General features: G+C 37.7%; 1 protein-coding gene across 50 annotated transcripts in view; it reads left to right on the top strand.

The window, feature by feature from the left end:
* The window catches only part of Sarm (sterile alpha and armadillo motif), a 374264-nt gene extending 350781 nt beyond the window's left edge, over window positions 1-23483 (top strand). For 21 of the 50 annotated variants that reach the window (XM_073980092.1, XM_073980093.1, XM_073980096.1 and 18 more), the window contains 6 exons: window positions 311-2215; window positions 2284-2463; window positions 6734-6903; window positions 7006-7196; window positions 7770-8925; window positions 22534-23483. In XM_073980092.1, coding sequence (XP_073836193.1) covers window positions 311-2215; window positions 2284-2463; window positions 6734-6903; window positions 7006-7196; window positions 7770-8925; window positions 22534-22540 — 3609 coding nt within the window. In that variant the 3' untranslated portion in view covers window positions 22541-23483. The remainder of the gene's footprint in view (window positions 1-310; window positions 2216-2283; window positions 2464-6733; window positions 6904-7005; window positions 7197-7769; window positions 8926-22533) is intronic. The other 29 variants (XM_073980094.1, XM_073980095.1, XM_073980097.1 and 26 more) reach the window with 2 other exon arrangements.
* Window positions 23484-23760: the final 277 nt, after the last annotated feature.

The raw sequence follows: 23760 nt of genomic DNA on the forward strand, positions 1-23760 counted from the left end.
GTCAATCCTCAACACAACAGCAACAACACCATCAACACATCAATCATAATGGCATAAAATCACCAACTCCACCACCAAAACCACTGAAAAATGTTCGAGAAATACCCATAGAAGTCGAACAAAATAAGGTTAGAATGATCAACAACAGCAAGAACAAAAATTACAAATTAGGTCAATAAGGCTCTATGTTTATTGTACTCGAATGGACCTCCCCCTCTCTGTATATTTGCTAACTCCATGTCTCCAAATAATCTTAAAAAAAAAAAAACTTTATTAATTTTCCTCTTTCCCTCCTTTTCGTTTCTTTTAGGAAGCTCTCTCCTTGCGCACCGGTGATATTACACAACAGGCCAGCAATAATGTGGCTGCCGCCAGCCTTAAGGTACAAAGTGACACTTTCTCCGCCGACAAGAAAGCCATCTCCCAATCCCAACAATCCCAAACGATGACCTCCAATGGCATTATTAGCCAAGAGAAGCACATGTCATCCGCCGCCCAGGCCAACTATACCATGACAAGTAAAGGTGTCAGCAGCTCAGGTGGCAGTACCATGATCTCTTCATCCTCACAAATGTCCACCACAAATGGCAGCTTCTTTAAACTGGCCGACTTTAAGCTAGACGATTTAATGTCTCTTTCAGCCAACAGTGGCCAAAGGGAAATCGAACAGGCCATAAACAAGTATTCGAACATGCTGACAAATTGCGTTAGCACACTGCAGGAGAAAAAAGCCGACTCCGAAGCCACATTGTTCTTGGATAAAATCAATGAAGTCATACGCCGTGCCTGGGCAGTACCCACACATGGTCATGAGTTGGGTTATAGTTTGTGTAATTCTTTGCGCAGCAGTGGTGGTCTGGATCTATTGATGCGTAATTGTGTCCAAAGTGATATGCGCATCAAATTCTCCTCTGCCAAATTGTTGGAACAGTGTTTGACCACAGAAAATCGTACCCATGTGGTGGACAATGGCCTGGATAAGGTGGTGAATGTTGCCTGTGTCTGCACCAAGAACCAAAGTACCGAACACTCACGGGTGGGTACGGGTATTTTGGAACATCTCTTCAAACACTCTGAGGGCACATGTTCGGATGTCATTAAACTGGGCGGTTTAGATGCTGTACTCTTCGAGTGTCGGACCAGCGATGTGGAAACGTTGAGGCATTGCGCCAGTGCCTTGGCCAATTTGTCTCTGTATGGTGGTGCGGAAAATCAAGAAGCCATGATCCTGCGTAAAGTACCCATGTGGCTGTTCCCGCTGGCCTTCCACAATGACGACAACATCAAGTATTATGCCTGCCTGGCCATTGCTGTTCTAGTCGCCAACAAAGAAATTGAAGCCGAGGTCTTGAAATCCGGTTGTTTGGACTTGGTTGAGCCGTTCGTTACCTCCCACGATCCCTCAGAGTTTGCCAAGTCGAATTTGGCCCATGCCCATGGTCAAAGCAAACACTGGCTACAACGTTTAGTTCCCGTTTTAAGTTCAAACCGAGAAGAAGCCCGTAGTTTGGCCGCTTTTCATTTTTGTATGGAAGCTGGCATAAAGCGTGAGCAGGGTAACACAGAAATATTCCGTGAAATTGGAGCCATCGAAGCCCTCAAGACCGTGGCCAGTTGTCCAAATGCCATAGCCTCAAAGTTTGCCGCCCAAGCATTGCGCTTGATAGGAGAAACTGTACCCCACAAACTGTCCCAACAGGTGCCACTGTGGTCTGTCGAAGATGTCCAAGAGTGGGTAAAACAAATCGGTTTCGGTCAATTTGTCAAACAGTTCGAGGAATCCCAAGTAGATGGTGACTTGCTCTTGAAGCTGACCGATAAAAATCTTCGCGATGATATCGGCATAATGAATGGCATCCTGCTAAAACGTTTCGAACGTGAACTACAAAATCTCAAACGTATGGCTGACTATTCGTCCAAGGATACAGCAAAGTTGCATCAATTTTTGGCTGAAATTGGGCCAGAATATTGTACCTATACCTACTCAATGTTAAATGCCGGTATCGATAAGAATTCTCTGCCCCACCTCAACGAAGATATGCTAATACAGGAGTGCAACATAACAAATTCCATACATCGCCTAAGGATTCTGAATGCTGTCAAAAGTTTGGAGAATAGCTTATCGAGTGCCTCCGAGGATAGTATGGCCAAGACATTGGATGTTTTTGTTAGTTATCGACGTTCCAATGGTTCACAGTTGGCTAGTTTGCTTAAGGTGAGTAGCGTGTGATTTGCAGAAGAGTGGAAAATTGTATTAAATCTTTCGTTTTATCCATTCTCTAGGTCCATCTGCAGTTGCGCGGCTTCTCGGTGTTCATTGATGTTGAACGTTTGGAGGCTGGAAAATTTGATAATGGTTTGCTAAACAGTATTCGTCAAGCGAAAAATTTCGTTTTAGTATTAACACCAAATGCTCTCGAACGTTGTGTCGATGATAATGATTGTAAAGATTGGGTGCATAGGGTAAGTTGATTTTTTTTTTTAATTTGTAAAAATTTATAGATAATTTTAATAATTGCATTTAAATGTGAGGTTATGTTTAACACAGTTTGTAAGGTATTAGAAAATTGTTAGAACATTCAGAAAATATCCTAAGGCCCACACTGGGTTATGTGAAAAGTAACAGTATAAGAGGCCGGGAGAAGGATTTAGGCATTAAAAGCGTTGCTAGATTCATACCATACAATGACCACTAGTTACACCCGCAATGATTTTCATCTAGAGCTTTTATATTGAGAAATTGGGTCAAATTTACCTGGATATCGTATTCAGATCTGTGCCCATACTTTTCAAAGTCCCAATTTGCCGATTTATTAGCTAATTGGTGATTTGACACTTCATTCCCAATTATTCTCCTATGACAAGGAACATAATAAAATATAATAAAGTATTGTCCATGGTGCAAGAAAGAAGGTGATACAATAATACCAACGGATGTCTTCATTTGCTTTCAAAACATATTTTTAATCAAAAATAAATAACAAATATTTCGCTTCTATAAAGAATTTACCAACATCTTTATTTAATCTTCGCGAAGAATAGTTTACCGTTTCCTTCAAATTTTGTTGATATTTCGCGCAAAAAAGTTGACAGCAAATGAAGACTATGACCTGAATCCGCTTTTTGTATCACCTTCCTAAATTCGCCTTGGTAGTGTCATTCTGCTGTCATGAACTACTCTCGTTATACCCTCAGCCTTTAGGCTAAAGAGGGTATTTACACTTTGATACGACCAAAAATGTGCCTTATCGAAATAATGGTTTTAGACCCCAAGTATGTTTGTACGATATCCGTTTCAGACAATTTTGAGTAGGTCTAGAGCAATGTCCGTCCGTCTGTCTGTCTGTCTGTCTGGCAGGCTGGTGCGCACGATAACTCTCGAACGGATCAATCGATTCGGTTCAAATTTTGGGTATCGAAATATTTTGTCCAGATCCGATTTAAGTTCGAAGATGGGCCATATAGGTCCACTCCTTCAGGTACCTCCCCCACAAATGTTCAAAAATTGTCCCAAAACTTTTGTGCACGATAACTCTTGTAGGGAATAACTGATTTGGTCCATACTTTGCACATCGTGTAATTTCTACCAAACTTAGATGAGGTTCCAATATGGACACAATCGGTCCACTCCTTCGGGTACCTCCCACACAAAATCTCGGAAAAGTTCAGTTTAGGACCTGGTCTCGAATCGCTTTGATTTTTGTTTACGCAAGTTGTATTCATTGTCCTCTATACGACGCTGTAAGTCTCATTAGGGGCAAGTCCATACTTCCTGAGAAAATGGCCTGAAAGTTACAAAAAACCCTATGGCACCGTGTGTAGTGGTTGGAGCGCAAGATAACTCTCGAACGGATCTGCCGATTCGGTCCAATTTTTGGCTTTCGTAATATTTTATCCAAACTTAGTTCAAGTTCAAAGGTGGATTATATCGGTCCACTCCTTCCGGTACCTCCCCCACAAAAGTTCGAAAATGTTCGGAAAATTTGTGCATACGATACCTCTTGAAGGGAGTAACCGATTTGGTCCATACTTTGCACATTATGAAATTTCTACCAGACTTAGATGAGGTTCCCATATGGACTAAATCGGTAAACTCCTTCGAGTACCTCCCACACAAAATTTCGGAAAAGTTCAGTTTAGGACCTGCTCTCGAATCGCTTTGGTTTTTGTTGTAACATCTTGTATTCACTGTCCCCTATACGAAGGTACAAGTTTCCTCAGGGGCAAGTCAATACTTCCTGAAAAAATAGCCTGAAAGTTGAAAAACAAACCCTATGACACGGAAATGCCGATTCATGCCAAAATTTGGCCTTCGTAATATTGTTTCCAAACTTACTTTAAGTTCGTAGATAAGCCATATCGGTCCACTCCTTCAGGTACCTACCCCACAAAACTTCAAAAATATTCAGAAAAATTGTGCGCAAGATAACTATTGATGGGAGTGACCGATTTGGTCCATACTTTACACATTCTCATAGTATCTACCAGATATAGATCAGGTTCGAATATGGACTATATTTGCCAACTCCATCCCGTACATCCCACACAAAATTTTGGGTAAGTTCACTTTAAGACCTGCTATTGAATCACTTTGATTTTTGTTGAAGCAACTTACATTCGCTGCCTCAATTACGATGGTACAAGTTGTTTCAGGGGCAAGTCCATACTTCTTGAGAAAACAGCCCGAAGGGTGCAAAAACCCCCTATGGCACCCCCATGGTCTATGTCGGTCCATTTCTTTAAGTACCTTTTCCGCAAAATTTTTGAAGTTTAATCCTAATCAACATTTTTGTCGGTTCATACGACCAAAATTTTGAAACCCCCTAATTACATAAGTTTGTTGTGAAAAAAGTAATTAAATTTGCACAGGCTGAGGGTATATCTCCGTCGGCAAAGCCGACTGATACTTTTTTACTTGTTTTTATGGTCCATAGATTAGGTTAGGTTTAAGGATGCCCAACCATTTAATAATTGAAATTTGAGGCCGCCTGATTTTCAAATTTCATTTTCGATTGATTAATAGCACATACAGTGCCACAATCGCCCACATATGGTTCACAGAGCACGCACAATTTTGCCACACCTCTAAAAACAGATCCGAATTCGGTCTACCAATGTGATAAATGAGACCTCAAATAGACAGAGTCCAGAAGGAATTGCTCGACCGAAGATGAACATGCGAATTATAAAGAGTTGTAAATAGTCGTCGGCATTTTCCACACCAGCAACGCTATCTTAAAATGGGGAAATCCTGAATATGAAGAAATCAGTAGGTTGAATAATGTTTTATTGCAGCAATAGGGCGCTATCAGACTTTTCCTTTTTTCCTCTTCGATACTCCTTTACATCTCATTCGATGGTCCCGAAAGACAAGTAAATAAGTGTCGGTCATCTTTAATTTCTTTGTAATTTTTGAACCATTTTTACCATTATGGACTTGTCCCCGGAAAAATTGTACCGTCCTAAAACGGACCGCGAGCACAACATGCTGCAAAAAAAGAAATCATTCCGATCCGACAAGAGTCTCTTAACTGCACTTGTACCAAAAATGTAGAAAATTTGTGTAGGAGATACTCCAAGGAGTGAATCAATATAGTGCATATACGAAACTATCAGATGCCTGGAGGAAATATTACGACGTGCAAAGTTTGTACCCAAATCCGTTATTTCCTTCGAGTTGCCGAAAAGAGTTACACGTTTGTGGGGAGTTATACGAAGGAACTAAATCTAAGTTTGGACAAAATATCACCCGAGCCATATTTTGAACCATATTAGTTGATCCGTTCGAGAAATATCGTGCGCTACAATCAGGTGGTCTCAGACAGGCACACCTGCAGAAGGACGGACATGACTAAATCGACTCCAAATTTTCTGAAACTTATTTCGTCAACATACATATAATTGGGGTCTAAAACCATTATTTCGATGAGGCATATATTTATCGTATCAAAGTGTATATACCTCTTTAGCCTAAAAGCTGATGGAAATGGAATCAAATGGCCTTACAGTTTGACATATTACATGAAGTGGCAGATTTTATATATACAATTTTATAAAATTCATCACCATCCAACCCACAATTGTAATATTGCTGTTAAGTTGACTTTTTATGTGGTGCATACTTTTGGGCGTTAATAAATAATGTACTGTTTAACTATAAGTTTTTCTAAGGGGTAGTTTACACTATATGTAAATGTCATATGACATGAAATTTGCCATCTAATATGTGTAATATTGGAGATTTTCCTTACGCCATTTACTCTGTGCGTCCACACCAGCAAAAATGTAAAAAAACTACGTCTCCACATTGCCTCCGTGGGTAAATATGGAATGTTATTTCGTGTCATATGACATTGATAGATAGTGTAAACTACCTCTAAAATAACCTCCTCTACACAGTTTGTTGTTAGGGAGTTGAGGTACAGTTGCATTTCTCTATAACGTACTTCGATTTATTGAATAATTCTCTATAAAGAAGTGTCTTTTAGAACAATATTCGCATTACAGTTAAAAAATGTATTGTCCGACCAACGGATTAATAAAATGACCTTCTTTATGGGAAATATTAGTTCTTTGCTACAATAGTACTTCTTTGTTACATTGCCTCACTTTTAAAAATATGTATGTATGTATCTATAAAATTGTTCCCTATTTTGACTTCATATTTCTCTTGACTTTTACTAATTCCCCCTTTAACTTTTTATTGTTTTTCATCTTTCTTTTTTCTCTTCAGGAAATTGTTGCTGCTCTAAATTCAAATTGCAATATTATACCAATTATTGATAATCAATTCAGTTGGCCTGAATCGGAACGATTACCCGAGGATATGCGCAGCGTTTGTCATTTTAATGGCGTCACCTGGATACATGACTATCAAGATGCCTGTATCGATAAATTAGAGAGGTTCGTTGTCAACTCATGAGCTCACGCCCCGTACAACGTAGCGTACAAATAGTAATCACACAATCACGCTTTTTTTCTCTCGATTCGATTTTCGATTTATAGATTTATGCGCGGCGAAAAGAATATTGATCGCATAACGGCAATGACACCGGGCACGCCCAGTTCAACGGTTACATACCAAAGAATGCACAGCAACGATTCGGACTATAGTGTGGCGGGCAGTAATGCTGGCGGCAGTAATTGTGGCAGTGGCGGCGGCAACAATGGATCATCGGTTAATGGCGGCGGACAAGGTGGGGCACAAACTACTACTACAACAACATCCTCAAGTACAGGACGATCCAGTGTCGATTGACTGGATTGTTTAAAGTCTAAAAAACAATTTGAAAATTCTTTTAATTCTCAGACTACCAATACTACTACTACCACAACAACCCCTCCATTATTTAGTTCTTTACATTATCCTACTACTTTTAACATCTATACATCCTCTTCATTTTCTTCTCCTTCTATTTCGAATATTATTGATAATATTAATGATAATGTTAGCCTTAGTAGTTATATTAGTAAGATTAGCAGCAGCAGAAACAACAACAACAACAACATCAGCAGTAATCATAGCAAGAAACATTTCAAAACTCTTTTAAATTCTCCCTCATCCATACTCAGATGTAAATTAAAATCGAAATTATTAAATGGCCAATTGGCAATGAAACGTGGCCACAGTGGCAGTTGTTGTTCCCTCAGCAGCTGTAGTAGTTTTCTTAGTCAAAATTCTAAAGCCTTACACATACTTAATAACCTACATAATAATGATGATGATAATGATAATAATCAATTAATTAATCAAACTAATCACAAACTAGCAGCTAGTCACCAGGCAAATAGATATCGGCAATCGGCATCACCGGCTCGCCAACGTTTGGGTCCAGGAGGAGCAGGCGGCAGTATGATCAGCAGTACGGGTAAATTGGGCAGTACCGGCAGCCAGCTGAGTGTATTTGGTCGAGGCAGTTCCAAGCGTAATATGTTGCCTCCCTACAGAACACAACCAACGTCGACTCACAAACCCTTGGTTATGGGTGGTTCAATGCAGAATGTCTCACCATTGGCCTATAAACCTCCACGTCGCAGCTCAGCTGTTGGCATTTGCAATGATGCTGGTGGCACTTCCAAGTCGGCAGCATCGAACTTTAGAAGTCACAGTGTAGACGGCCTACTGGATAGTAATGAGAGTAGTGATCGTAAAATAGCTGAAGCAGCAGCTATTGTCTCAGCGGGTAGTCTGGCATTAACCAATGCCAGTTCCACCAGTACTCTTCAACCCAATGAAGATTACTCCGTGTCCACAGACGATTTACTCGAAGATGAAGTAAGTGCGAATGTGTCACGTCGCGACAAATCAGCCCACCTACCACCCATAAATCCTCAACATCGCAAATCCCGCAGCCTAGATCATTTTCTTGATGAACAGACACTTGCAGCACTTACAGTGCCACCATCGCCCACAGATGGTACACAGAGTATGCAAAATCTTGCCACACCGCAAACACCAGAGCCAATACGCTCTACCAATGTTATAAATGGGGCCATACATTCGCTGCCTATGCGTTCAGCTTCGGTGCGGGACTCTAAATCATTGACACCGGATCGTGTTACTGCTCTGCGACAAAGTCCCTCAAATAGACAGAGTCCAGAAGGCATTAGCTCGACCGAAGATGAACATGAGGATACACAAAGCCAAAAGAGTTGTAAATCGTCATCGGCATCTGCGGCATCTTCCACACAAGCAACACTACCTGCAACGGCAAAACCACCTTCAGCTGCCAAGAGTCAGACAAGAGCAGCAGCTCATGTCCATCGTGGTAATGGCACCGCCGCATGTCGTGTGCCCAAAACAACATCAAGCAGTTCATTAGGTTCAACACCCACCAAACCCGGAGTGGCATCTGCGACGGCGGGAGATAACAACAAAACCATATTTAATCGAACAATTAAGAAAGTTCGATCTCTCATCAAAAAGTAAGCATCATTTATTTTCAAATCAAGCCAAAACATCAACAACAACAAAAAACAAAATGACACCAATATCCACAAAAAAAAGCAAACAAGAAGCGTTTGAACAATGTCCTGCCCCCCATTAACTATTGTTTGTTTGTTGCATTACATACATAACCTACATGCATACGTACATATATATGTAACAGCATTCGCTTTAAAATGCTCAACAACAAACTGTTGAAGCTAATATGCATTTGTGTTTTTGTCTTAGGCTAAAGAAATCTGAAAGATTTTCATTGGTCTTCATTTTTTCCATTTACCCATATCCAGCTTCCTAGATATTCATGTTTGGTACTATTCATTGTTTTAATTGTCCCTTTGTGCTTTCCAAAACGTGCATTAAAGTTTATGTGTCTCTTGGGTGCGAAAAAGCATAGTCCGTCGAATTGGTTTACAAATCTTAAGTCACAACATTTAGTTTAAATATTAGTCATATACCCTAAAATGTCTCAAGATATTATTATAATAAGCTTGTAAAATGCGTAAAATGCTACTTTACCTAGGGTAGAATAATCAAAACGGAACCGTTATTTTTAATTACTTTAAGGAAAGGCATAAAGTTCGCATTACCGGGATATTTGTTGATTGTTTTTTGTCATCTGAAGCATTTTCTAAGCAAAACTTGAATAAAACAAAAACATTGTTAAAAATGTTTTTGTGAATACCTTTATGCTCTACGCAAGTTTTATTGAACATTTGTATTTGATATGTTGGAATATACTCCATTACCGAAAGAAAGTGATTAGTTTTAAGGTATTCTAAAGGCTATGGACAATTTGAAGACCTTACGAAAAGTGGTGGATAACTGCTGTATAACTCATTCATATGTATATTCCGAAAGACATAGAAAATGTTTACACATTATCGAATCATTGTGGGTATTTTTTAATCACTGCTAAATGTATTCATGTACTCCAAAGGGCATTTATAAAGTCTACTAATACATGGACAATTGTGGTTTGGGGATAACTTATACATAGAAAACCTCCTGAAAGGGTCTTCTTTTCATTAAAGACCACCCGAAAAGTTCTTCTATACATAAAAACCCTCTCTAAAAGGTTTTCCATACAAAGAAAATCTCCTGAAAGAATATTCTATATATAATAAACCTCCTGTAAGGGTCTAAAGCGGGTTTCTATATATAGATGACTTCCAAGATGGTTCTTCTAAACGTAGAAGTCCTCCTGAAGGGGTCTTCTACACATATATATTTAACCTCCTATACAAAGAAGACTTCCTATAAGGGTATTCTATACATAGAACACCACCTAAAGGGTGGTGTTCTATGTATAGAAGGGTAGTCTTCTATACATAGAAGACCATCTAAAGGGGTCTTCTATACATAGAAGACCACCTAAAGGGGTCTTCTATACATAGAAGACCACCTAAAGAGGTCTTCTATACATAGAAGACCTCCTGAAAGGATCTTCTATACATAAAAGGCCTCCTGAAAGGGTCTTCTATACATAGAAGACCTCCTGAAAGGGTGTTCTATACATAGAAGACCTCCTGAAAGGGTCGTCTATACATAGAATACATCCTGAAAGGGTCGTCTATACATAGAATACATCCTGAAGAGGCCTTCTATACAAAAAGGACTTACAAAGTAGATCTTGTATAAGTAGAGGACATCCTAAAGGAGTCTTCTATACATAGAAGACCCACTACCACGGTAGATAATTTGTCCATGAATTTCTCATCAACGAAATATTTATAATATATTTCGTAATATGTTGTCCCGACTTAGATCAATTACGAAGATGGGCCACATCGGCCTTCTCCTCGACCCAACCCACAAAAGTTCAACATTGTTCGCTTAAACGATAACTCTAGAATGGCTCAACCGATTTGGTTTAAAATATGTTTCTCAATATATTTCCTCCTGGCATAGATGAGGTTAGAATATGGACTGTTTCGGTCCACTCCTTCTCGCACCTCCCACACAAAATGCAGTTTAAATACATGTCTTGAATAGTTTTGAAATTCTTTGCAACATGGTAATGGTTTTAGACCCCAAGTATGTTTGGACGAAATGTGTTTCAGACAATTTGGAGTCGATTGAGCAATGTCCGTCCGTCTGTCTGTCTGTCCGTCTGGCTGGCTGGTGCGCACGATAACTCTCGAAAGGATCAGCCGATTCGATCCAAAATTTGGCTTTCGTAATATTTTGTCCAAACTTAGTTTAAGTTCGAAGATGGGCTATATCGGTCCACTCCTTCCGGTACCTCCCCCACAAAAGTTCGAAAATGTTCGGAAAATGTGTGCGCACGATAACTCTTGAAGGAAGTAACCGATTTGGCCCATACTTTGCACATGTGAAATTTCTACCAAACTTAGATGAGTTTTCAAAATGGACTTAATCGGTCCACTCCTTCGGGTACCTCCCACACAAAATTTCGGATAAGTTCAGATTAGGACCTGCTCTCGAATCGCTTTGATTTTTGTTGCAACAACTTGTATTCATTGCCCCCAATACGACGGTATAAGTTTCATCAGGGGTAAGTCCATACTACCTGAGAAGATATCCAGAAAGGTTCAAAAAGCCCCTATAACACCGTGTGTAGTGGATGGAGCGCAAGATAACTCTCGAATGGATCTGCCGATTCGGTTACAAATTTGGCCTTCGTAATATTTTGTCCAAGCAAAGTTTAAATTCGAAGATAAGCCATATCGTTCCACTCCTTCAGGTACCTTCCTCCACAAAAGTTCAAAAATTTTCGGACAAATTGTGCGCATGATAACTCTTGAAGGGAGTGACCGATGTAATCCATATTTTGCACATCCTTATATATCTACCAGATATAGATCAGGTTCGAATATGGACTATATTTGTCTACTCCTTCTGGGAACTCTCACACACAATTTCGGATAAGTTCACTTTAAGACCTGCTCTCGAATCACCTTGATTTTTGTTGATGCGATTTGGATTCGCTGCCTTCATTACGACGGTAAAGGTTTTTTCAGGGGCAAGTCCATATTTCTTAGGAAAACAGCCCGAAAGGTGTTAAAAATCCCTATGTCACCATATGTGGCTGTCGGAGAGCACGATAACCGACCGATTTGGTCCAACATTTGGTCTTCGTCATATTATATCCAAACTTAGTTTCATGGGGTAATACCTGCCCAGAACTTCCGGTACTTCTCCCCAATATTTAAAAAATGTCACTAACATGCTAGGACGATATCACTTGAATGGGGCAAACAATTTGGTCCAAACTTTGGATCTCCTAATATTTTGTCAAAATTTAGTTTAACTTCTAAAATGGCCCATATCGGTCCTCCCCCACAAAGGTTCAACATTTGTGCCTTAGTGCAGTTAAATGTCCAAAAAGGGCCACAAAATTCTGAAGAGACCTTTAATACATTCGATCTGTCCGTAGGTGAAAGTTTCACTTCACATTGGCTGAGGGTATATATCTGTCGGCAAAGCCGACTGACATTTTTTACTTGTTTTTTAAAAAATCTATACTTCCTGAGGTAATTACCCAAAAGCTCTGTGAACCTCTATTAACTAAAATGACTGATGAGCAACATTGTCAAATTTCTTCCAAACATTCATCAAGTTCTAAGAAGGTCTATATAAAACAAGGTCTATATCGGGTACCTCCCTCACAAAAGTTCAAAATATTCGCTTAAACGCAGTTAAAGGACTGTTCGAAAATCATTTCGATTTTTTTTACCGTAGGTCCTGTTTACAGCGACATAATGTGTTTCGTGGACAAGTCCATTCTTGCAGACAAAATGGACCAAGAGCTCTAAAAAATCCTGCTGTGACCAACTAAAATGGTTGGCGGACATGGCAATCGAAAGGAGTTACTGACATTGGTCCAAACTTTCAAACTTTGCACATCGTAATACGAGTATTTCCATCAAGCCTACATCAAGTCTATATAGAACAATACCTTCTGGTACCTCCCTTACACAATTTTAAACTTATCACTTAGGTGCAGTTTGGGAACCTTTTTTGAAAGGTTCATCATAGGTAGTTCATGTAATTCTAATTATAACGATGTACTTTTTTGGTTTTCGTAATCATGTACATACATACTTCCAGACGTAATAACCCAAAAGCTAAAGAACTTAATATGGTGGATCAACTAAAACAGATGTCCACAAACGTCTAATAATTTACGCTGAAAGTTTCTGCAGAATGCTGCTATGATTAACAAATTACAAAGATAGTGTTTCATTGTCCTATCCACGTGCTCTACATTCGCTGTTTTCTGCAAAACCTGTTGTGTGCAGGTGCGCTTGTAGCCCTATGTGTCCTGTAAGGATACCTGTCAGTATACTAATGTCATTTTTACTCATTGATAGTAGCAGAGGAGTAACCTAGGCGATTTTTAAAGTAACCTGCTTTGAGAAATTGCGCTCGTAATTTCTAATTTTGCAACAAAAAAAGCGATTGATTTTCTCTCATAAGTCTGAAAAGAAAAACCACTCGAGAAAACCACACGCTTCAAATTTTAGACTACGACACATGAAGAAAACGACAGCCCTTTCTTGTAGTTCAAAGAATAAAGGACTGTCATTGTCACATTTGAGTTAGGACGTACTTTGTCCCCTATTCTTTAGCAGCCTTGACTTATGCGATAAAGTGTTGCAGCTTTAAAGGAGATACAAAAGAAGAAGTATGACTTTCTGGTAAAAAATTAAAAGACAAGTAAGACCTAATTCAAATGTGGTTCCGACGTTTCTTTTTTCTTTACCAGAAATGACATTAGCAAAAAATCGTATCTCCCCTTTAAGTTATTGTCTTCATCATCACAAAACACACAAAAATTAATAGTGCCTTTGCAAACTCATAAATAGATGTATTAAATATTTAAATACATATAGTATGCATATGTATAAAAATAGTACAAACATAGTGCCTGATTTACAAAAACAACAAATCTTGTAAAATCGTATAAATTTTCAAACTCATCAAATGCTATTTATTAACATCTTACCAACCCACCCACCTTACTGTGACCCAAAAGCATTCCATATCAAAATCTATAAATTAACACAAACTCAATAACATTAAAAAACTATGCTTACTTTAACGGCTCTAATATCTGCAAAGTGATAACAGAACCAAAAAATTGAGGTTATGGTTAATATTTACCACTACAACTACTCGGCTCTATTTTTATACTAGTCAAATATGCTCTCTAAAACCTATTGAAATGAATTTCAAAGCGACTAAACAAAATATCAACTGCCCTTTAGCACAACCACCACCAACCATTACACCTACCCAGGCGTGAACCGATAAAATCTATTTGCCTTGTGATTAGTTTTGAAATATAATCTGCAATAATTACACAACATACATTCTTATATAGAAACAAAAAGAGTTTTTGAATTTTCTTCTCAACGAATTTTTCATTTAAGAAATAATATTTATTAAAAACCCACACACACACACATACAAATGAAAACAAAACAAATATCTGTAAAAAGAAATTAATTAGAATTAAAGAAAATTTATTGACTGTTTTTTATTAAAGTTCTCTTTGTTTGTTCGAATATGTTTTTAAGTCTTTGTAAAATGTTTCCCATTTTTGAGCCTTTCCCTTTTTTGTTTATTTCTTTTTTTAATTTAACTTAAAGAATGAGTGCAAAGTTAATAACATAACTCATGGAAAAAAGTACCTCCTTAGTGTTTCGATTCCATTTTTTGTGGAACAATTTCTCATATGCCTAAAAATAGGCAACAGAAACATTTAAGTGAAAGTAATGTTATTTTGTACTCCATGTGTTTTTAGTAAAAAAAAAAATAATTTAAATCAAATAACATTTTCATACCGTCCGGATTTAGTCAAAAAAAAGAACAAACAAAATTAAAAACAAAAATATTATTTTATTTTGTTTTTGTAAATTTTTAAATTATTTTTTTTTGTATTTTTATAAATCCCCACATAAATCCTTCACCATAGATGTTTATTTTGTTTTATGTGTTCCTACATGGAAATCCTTTTCAATATACATATATATTTTTATATATAAACAATTTTTTTATATAAAAATTATGCTAATTCATTAATTTTAAATTAAAATTAATTTATATAAGTAATGCAAAAACAAGAAAAACAAAACGAATTAATTTTATTTAATATTATTACTAATTGTACAACATTTTTCGTTAATGGAAAAATGCTTAAGAAACAAAAAAATACAAATTAAAATAAAAACCTGATAATTGGCTTAAAAGCAAAAAAAATTAAATAAAAAAGAATTCTCAAAACAAAATAAAACCCCAAACTTTGTTGTGTTGTAAATTTTATTGTTCCGCCCAAATGTTGTGTTAGAGATTGAAGTTTTGGACCATCACCACAAAATAGATTTGACAGATGATACGCCCAATGCTGATATGATTTCCATTTGTACTGTGTCCCATGCTCCAAATGTTCAAATATTGCCTCGTCCACAAACATATTGCTTTTAAACGTTTTTTGTTGTTTTTTTATTTGTTTGTTATTGATGTTATTTTGTTTTCGTTTTCGTTAAATGCATGTTGTCCTTGTCTTAACTTTTGTTTGTTTTTATTTATTCTTATTTATTATAAAAGTAAATATTTTTAAACATTTTTTAATACGCTAAAATATTCCTCGCTAAACATAGGAGTAAAACATATTTTTCTAAATTTATTTCATTTATTTTTATTTATTTTCATTTTGAATTCACATTTGGAGAGCTCCTCTTTATTGATATCACCGTAAGGATTTTATTCTGAAGATTGAAGTATGAATATAGTTTCAATGGAATCTTAGAGTCAGAGGAATATTGGGAGGGAAAATATCATCGTTATAACAATAATAAGGGTTCCACAAACATCCAAAAAGTGACAATGGAGAGAGACTTCTCTCAACGTCTTTACCAAGGGAAAACCAACAAACTTCTTACCTATACCTGTGCTTGTCCTACTCCAAAACTTAAGCATACATCAACAATTTTCTGCCAAATCGCCAAATTTCGGCAAATTCGAGGGATCAAATTATCAATATACCGAAAATCGAGCGTAACAGTTATATGGTGAATATATCGATTATTTTCTTTCTAATATTCTGTAGGATATACCTCTGTACCTCTAAAAATGCCTGCTATTTCGATTGAGTATGTGTCCAAAAACTTTAAAAATTATGTTTCTAGCCAGAAAATCGAACATAGACATTCGGCATACAAGGCATTCTTAAACCCTAAGTTTAAGAACATCCTCGAAGGAGGAATTCAAAAACAAAGAGTGCAGCTCGACACTTTTTTAACTTTATGCATATGGGTCCTCACTCTGTGGTTAATCCTCTGAGGGTTAAGATCAAATTTGCTTCTGACGATTTGTAATATCTAATATTTCCCATCCGCCTGATCGTATGTGCGGCTGGTTAACAACGTAACTCTCGAAACGAGTAAACGAATTAATCCTTAGTCTAAACTTTGCACCTCCAAACTTAGATCAAGTTTGAATGTGGACTATATTAGTCGAAATATTCCTTCGAAACGTGCATCATTCCGAGGAGATTTATATCGGACAACTTCTTCGGCTACCTACTTCACTCAACTCAAAATGTTCGCTTAAGCGCAGTTTAAGCACTTTTCACGGATAGGTTTGAAATTTTCACTGAAGGCAGTTCTTGTGGTCCTGAATATAAAAATATCATTTTTTCGTGGCAAAATCTAAAAATATAATGGCACGAAAGCTCTAAAATTTCATTCGATGACCAACTATAATGACCGACGGGCACAATAACTATCGGAAGGAGTGACTGACATTGGTCCAAACTTTGCGTGTTATAATATTTCTCTCAATCTATAATCATGTTCGATGGACTACATCGGATAAATTCTTGGGGTACCGTCCCCACCAAATTTCAACATTTACGCTTAATCTGAAACTTTATTTGGTAGTGAGTATGGTTTGAAACACTTTTGATCTAAGAGGTCTGTCAAAAGGAACCCTACTAACCAAAAATGGTAAGTATCGGTCTGGTAAGGGTTTGACGTAAAATGAAAATTTGGTTGATGTTGAAATAATATGTTCAAATTATTTCATAGAAACTATTTCGTATGTGATAGGACGGAGACGTATTTCTCTGTGGTTTGAACAGGTATTGAGGTATTTTGAAGATTTTAAATGCATTTTCTGTAATTTGGTACTTTAGGGTTTTAGTGGTCAGAACCCTTCCCCACCATAAAATTGTGGACACAGGTCTATGTGATGGTATAGCCTCCATATTTCAACACATCTCGTTTCATGTATTGTGAAGGTTTAGCTACGATTGCATAACGATGTAATTTGGCATTCCAAGTTTTCTGTGGTCACAAAACATCCCTACAATGAACGTGGTCCACGTTTTGGGTTTGGTCACCATATAACAGTATCGCCCGATTTGAGGTATATTGAAGGATTTAGCTGCATGATCAAGTTAGTTATAGAATAGCCCTTAAGGTTATCTTACTTACTTACTTACTTAGCTGGTCCATTACAGAACATTTGTTGCATAGACCAAAGTAAGAAAAGATCTCCAATTCTCTCTGTTTAGTGGTTCGCTTTCAGGAATACCGCGCCTTGTCATCTCTTCATCTACTTGTTTGCGCCATCTATTTTTTGGCCTGCCAATGCTGCGTGCACCGCCATGTGGCTCGAATTTATACGCCTTTTTAGCGGGTTCATCATCGATCATTCTTATTATATTATATGGCCTAGCAGATACAGCTCGTGGTTCATACGACGTCGATATTCACCGTCAACGCAGACTGGCCCGTAGATCTTTCGAAGAATTTTTCTCTCAAACACGCCAAGCACTGCCTTATCTGCTTGCGCAAGTAGCCAGGCTTCGGAACCATACATCAGCACGGGTAGTATCAGTGTTTGTAAAGCGTTTTATTTGTTTGACGAGTTGTGGCTATGTTTTTGAAGTGCTTACATAAGCCAAAGTAGCATTGGCCAACAGATGCTACTAAATTCTTTTTTTTATTTCACAACTGATGTCGTTTGTTGTGTTTACGGCGGTGCCGAGGTATACGAAGTCTTTTACTACCTCAAAATTATAGGAACCAACTTCATCAGTTGGTCCGATCTCAATGGACGCATTGCGCGTCGACACCATCAACTTGGTCTTCTCGCCGTTTACCGCGAGACTCACTTTAGCAGATTCTCCTTCGACCTTCATAAAGGTATCGGTTACTTCTTTTACTGATCGTCCCATGATGTCTATATAATCAGCATAAGCAAGTAACATGTGACTATTGCCACTTCTTTTGACGTTTGCCTCTCGTATAACCTTTTCTAGCAGGATGTTGAAAAGATCATCTTTGAACGTAGCGGGCTCTCGAGGGCTACTTTATAATCGACAAAAAGGTGGTAGGTGTCGATCTGCATCTCTTGGGTCTTCTCCAGGATTTGCCGCAGGGTAAATATTTGGTCAATGGTGGACTTGCCAGATCTAAAGCCGCATTGATATGGCCCAATTATTTCGTTGACCATGGGCTTTAGTTCTTCGCACAATATCCCTGACACTATCTTGTAGGCGATAGGGAGAAGACTTATGCCCCTATAGTTAGAGCATACAGTCTCATCTCCTTTCTTATGGACGGGACACAGGATGCTCAGGTTCCAATCGTCGGGTACGCGTTCTTCCTGCCAGATGGAGCTAACTAGCTGATGCATACACCCTATCAGCGTGTCGCCTCCGGTTTTAAACAGCTCGGCTGGTAGGCCATCAGCTCCTGCTGCCTTATTATTCTTCAGCCGGTTTATTGTGTCTTTACCTCATCATGGCCGGGTGGTTACATTCAATACCATCTTCAGGTATTAGATCTGTGGTATCTTCGTCAACTTCGCTACTATTGGATACCAACAGATTGGAAGAATGCTCTTTCCATATCCTTAGCACACTATCTGTATCAGTTACCTCTCTACAGGAGGATGTGCCAGTTCCAAAGCCATCAGTTTGATGTTTCACTCTTTAGTAGAATTTTCGGACTTCATTCTGTCTCCTGTACATCACGATTTGTTCACACTCCCGCTTTTCCATCTCTCTCTTTTTCCTGCGGAAAAGACATTTCTCCTCTCTCCTTTTCTCCCGCGTTGCTACTGATTGTAGGTTAGGTTAGGGGATGTGCAGCCACTAACTTCTGACTGCGTCACTCGGAGACCTTCCGGTCCATTGTGATCATCCAGTAGAAAAAACTGCAAGAAAAGAGGAGATGGAAAAGAGAGGATATTTATTGTTAATGGTAGGCAGAATATTTGAATTAATTTACGCGTTCATGTTGCGCTGTCCCAGCCACTTCAGATTTTTGATGATGTTGTAGATCACAGCAGGTTCCACAGTTGAGTAGAAAGTTAGACACGGTGGAAAGTGAACACCTACTAATCTATGCCGTCTACGAGCCAAGGCTGGACAACGACACAGGATGTGCTCGATCGTCTCTAACTCCTCCTCATCCCCACAGAGTCTGCAGTAGTCAGTAACATCCTCATCAAATTTGATGGTATAGGCCCTGATATAGCAGTGTCCAGTAATGACTCCCGTCGATACTCTAACTTCAGCTTTACTCAGGTTCAACAGAAAGTTCGCTCTTTTGACTGACAGAGGCGGCCATATGGATCTTGCCACAATGCACCTAGGTTCATTATGCCACGATTCACTGGCTCTTTTGTCAGAGAACGTTTCAATTTTTTGAAAGAAATGACAAATGGGTTGTTTGATAGAGGCAGCGTTTCGTCTGCTCTTTCATTACCCAAATAGTCGCAGTGTTCTGGTACCCAGCATAGCCGGAAGCCGTTAGTTAGCGTTTCCAAGGCTGATCTATACTTAAGAACGACATCGGATTTGATGTTGCAGGATTTGATGGCTTTAAGAGCCGCTTGACTATCCACAAAGATAGTCACCGGTTCAAAGATTTCTGCATCCAAACTTTTTATCAAAACACTACAGTTTTATGGAAAACACTACAGTTGCTGTCTAGCCTGTAGGTGTATTCAAGAGATAGCCTTTTACAGTAGACGCCATCCCCGGTACCTTCCTCCATCTTGGAACCGTCTGTATAAAAAGCCAGACCGTCCAGAGGGGGGGTTACTGCGGTTCCAGTCGTCTCTACTAGGTATAACGACGTCTATATCGTCAAATCTCAGGACTGGTGATATATGCTACTGATTGTAAAGTAGCCTATATGCCGCATTTTTCTCTTCGGTAGGACATGTGTCGGATCGTTTTGAAATTGTTTGCAGTATGTTGTTCTCGCAGCCACTATTACGACGGTACCATTTTCCGGGATCAAGTCTATAAGCCCTAAAAACCCCCACGGGCATCAAATAAAATGACGGATGAGTATCCGATTTGGTCGAAACTTTGCATATCGTAAATTTTCTTCCAAACGAACATCTAATTCAAATTAGGTATATATCGAAGTGCACTTTGTGTCTATCTCTCACAAAAGTTTGTTTTTTCGCTAAAGTCTAGTTTAAGGCATCGATGATCAAAATATTTCGTGCGTTAGTAGCGGAAGCGAATATTTCCATTGTTAAATCAGGCCAGATGAAAACAAAGAGAGAATACGCGTGGTCTGTTTACATTTGTTCGTATGAGTACAAGCATCGATGGTTTAAGAACTGTTTGAGCAACGTTTTGCAATTTTTGCCGATGGTACTCCTTGTGGTCCTGTTTACAGCGATACAATAATTTTCGTGGGTAAGTCTATGCTTAAAACAAAAAAAAAAAAAACATTCTTCCACAACATCCCATACGGGACAAGGGAGACTTCTCTCATATCAATGAGTGCACCCCGATTCATATTTAGCTTAATGATATGGGACCTACTGTTTATCGCCGAGTCCGAACGGCGTGTCTTAAGACACCACTTATCGAGAAGTTTTTCAAGGCTGAAATGCTCAGGAAATGTCGCCAACATTACTGAGGGGTATTTTACCACCGTTGAAAAATGTTTGATGTTGCCTGGCTGGGGAATCCAACCCCGACCTTCTGCGTGCAAGGCGGACGTGCATACCATTGCACCACGGTGGCACCCTATGCTTACTGATATAATAATGCAAAAGCTCTAAAAAATTCTACATTGTCCAACTAAATTCGGAATGGGGAATTTTTATTGTCATTTGAAAGTATATTCTTTGGCATTTATTTTTTGAAAATGATGTCCACTAAATTTTGGCTGCGTCTACGTCTTAGATGGTCCATCCAGTGAATCCAATTTTCGGTGACTCGTTCGAGCATTTCGACTGGTAACCATGCAAATGACACGTACATATAAATTTTAGACTTTGCATATCCCCACAGAAAAAAAGTCTAGCGGTGTGATATCACACGATCTTGGCGGCCAATCGACCGGCCCAAAACGTGAAATTATCTGCTCACCGAAATGTTATTTCTTGATATATGTCCCAATATTTAGGTCCACTTATTTACACACCTCTCACACTAAAGTTGCTAGTAGGCTGTGTGATCTTGGTTACAGCGCTACTCGATAATGGTACGAGTGTGCCAAGCCCAAGTGCCATTCTTGTAATATGGGAAGCTTTGGGGTTTCTTTTTGTGTAGTCAAGTGTGTCAATTGGGTCTGTCAGTGGAAAAACTTTTGCATCTGTTAATAGTACATTTAGGTCCACCACTCTTGTTAGTGCTATTTATTTTTTTTTTTAGATCCTCCACCATAGTATGGAGAGTATATTAAGTTTTTTCTGTTTGTAGCGCATTGAAATAATAATTTGCGTCCCTATAATTCATGATCAGGATAAAATTCAGAGTCGTGTATGCATTTCCGTCCGTCTGTTGTAATCACTCTACCATCCACAAAATGGAGATTGTCAGCTGAACTGTTGGGAATATGCAGGTTGCGGTATCGCCCGATAACAGGTATTTTGAAGTTTTTTACTATAATTTGACATTTAGTTTTCCTAGCGATCAAAAGACTTATATTCCACAAATTTTTGGCATAGGTCCATGTTTTGGTATAGCACCCATATAACAGTACCTCCCGATTTTCGGTATTTTGATCATTTTAGCCACACTTTTTTACTTTTTTTTTTTTGATGTTGACAAAGCCGTCTGATTCCTGATTTTTACTGAATGGTGGAGTTTTTCGTTTCTTTTAATATCAATCACTATAGGTTTTATGTAGTATTTTAACATAACTTGTGTGAATCCAATTATATTTCTCATATTGAAAGAATAACATAAATTCTGTCCTAAAAGAAAAAGTGATACGTGAAAAACTTATGCAAAGGGTGTAGGACATCTCATGGAAGTTCCTTTCCCCATATAAACTTTGTTTGGTTGTTTTTATTGTGTCATACTGGGATTACATGGGCTTTTATTTGTAGTTTAAATGGTTTCGGTTCTCTAATAATCGAAAATATATCGTATTAAGTTGTATGAAATTTTTTTAGGGGACACATTTTTTATTACACCCGCGAAATTAGTATAATTCATTAACCACCGTCCTTTAGATTTATTATACAATAATGTTTAATTTTTAATTTTAAATTATTAAGTTATTTTGTACACATTTTTAATGAAATTTTAATTTTCTTATCTCTTTGATTTATTTCTTTTATTGTTTTCACAGACCTTAAATTCTTCTAAAGAAATAAAACATTTTTTTACGGCTCAACAATACATGTGTATAGATGTAGATGTGTTGAGTGTGTCCATAGTATTTAATCACCATCCATTAGCATATGTCCTGTCTCTCAGTGTATGGAAGCGTCTCTGGACTCTTTATCATTTGAGTCGCACATCCAAGAGTAAAATGTCTAAAGCATCCAGTAAAGGGATAATCAGGGGAGAACTGCAGCTCGCCATCAAATCATCGACATCCTCGACCCCGGAAGGAAATAATCAACATTTTTTCACCACTTAATGTTTATGTAATTTTTAAACACACAAAACAACAACATTTGTTTTTTCTTCAAACAAATCTGTATTTAATTTTAAGTTTACATACTTACACGCACACACAAACAAGCATACATAATTTACATTGTACTTTTTTCTTTTCTACATATTGTTAAACAATTAATTTATTTATAAATTTAAACAAAGAAAAAATTAATGAAGAAAAAAAAAACGATAACTTTTAAAAGTTTATCAAAACAAAAAATATACATTTTTAATTTTTACTCCCTCTCCCCCCACTTTATTTGTTTTTTTAGTAATGACACATTTGCCAATGATGAAATCCCCGAAATACTCTTTTCCAAAGGTACATCACCTGCACCAGGACGTATTTTATTTTGGTAGTGAATTATTTAATAAGAAAAATCCTTTTAATCCCAAAAACTACACGCACACTACTGTACAAAATTACTACAATTTGTGAAAATAATGAAAATAAGTTAAACGCAATGCACACAAAAATAATAATTACTTTATTTTAATTTAGAGTATTATTAGAAAGTACGATAACGATAACTGGAATCTTATTGAAAAAGAACGCAACGAACATCAATTTTTAATAGAATTAAAAAGAAAAAAAAAAAACAATAAAATTACGTATTGAAATTTACGAAAGCGAAATTATTGTGTTTTATTCAATGGATATATATGGAATTTATAGAACTTAAAAAGGAACTAAATTAACAAAGTTAGGAAGAAAAAAACCTGTCAGTTTTACCGAAAGCTAAGCATCGTCAGCTTATGACTGCATAAAAAACTAATAACAGGAGTGATGGACCTAAATGTGATATGAACAAGAAATTTATTTAAAAAATAACCCTCTGTTTTTGTAAAAAAATTTATTCTTCGCACACGAATTGTAAAATTTTGTAGGTCGATTTACTCGCTTTAGCGCCAA

The sequence above is a fragment of the Musca autumnalis genome, unplaced genomic scaffold, assembly GCF_047663935.1.
Source record: "Musca autumnalis isolate F117 unplaced genomic scaffold, ASM4766393v1 scaffold_4, whole genome shotgun sequence".
NCBI lineage: Eukaryota > Metazoa > Arthropoda > Insecta > Diptera > Muscidae > Musca > Musca autumnalis.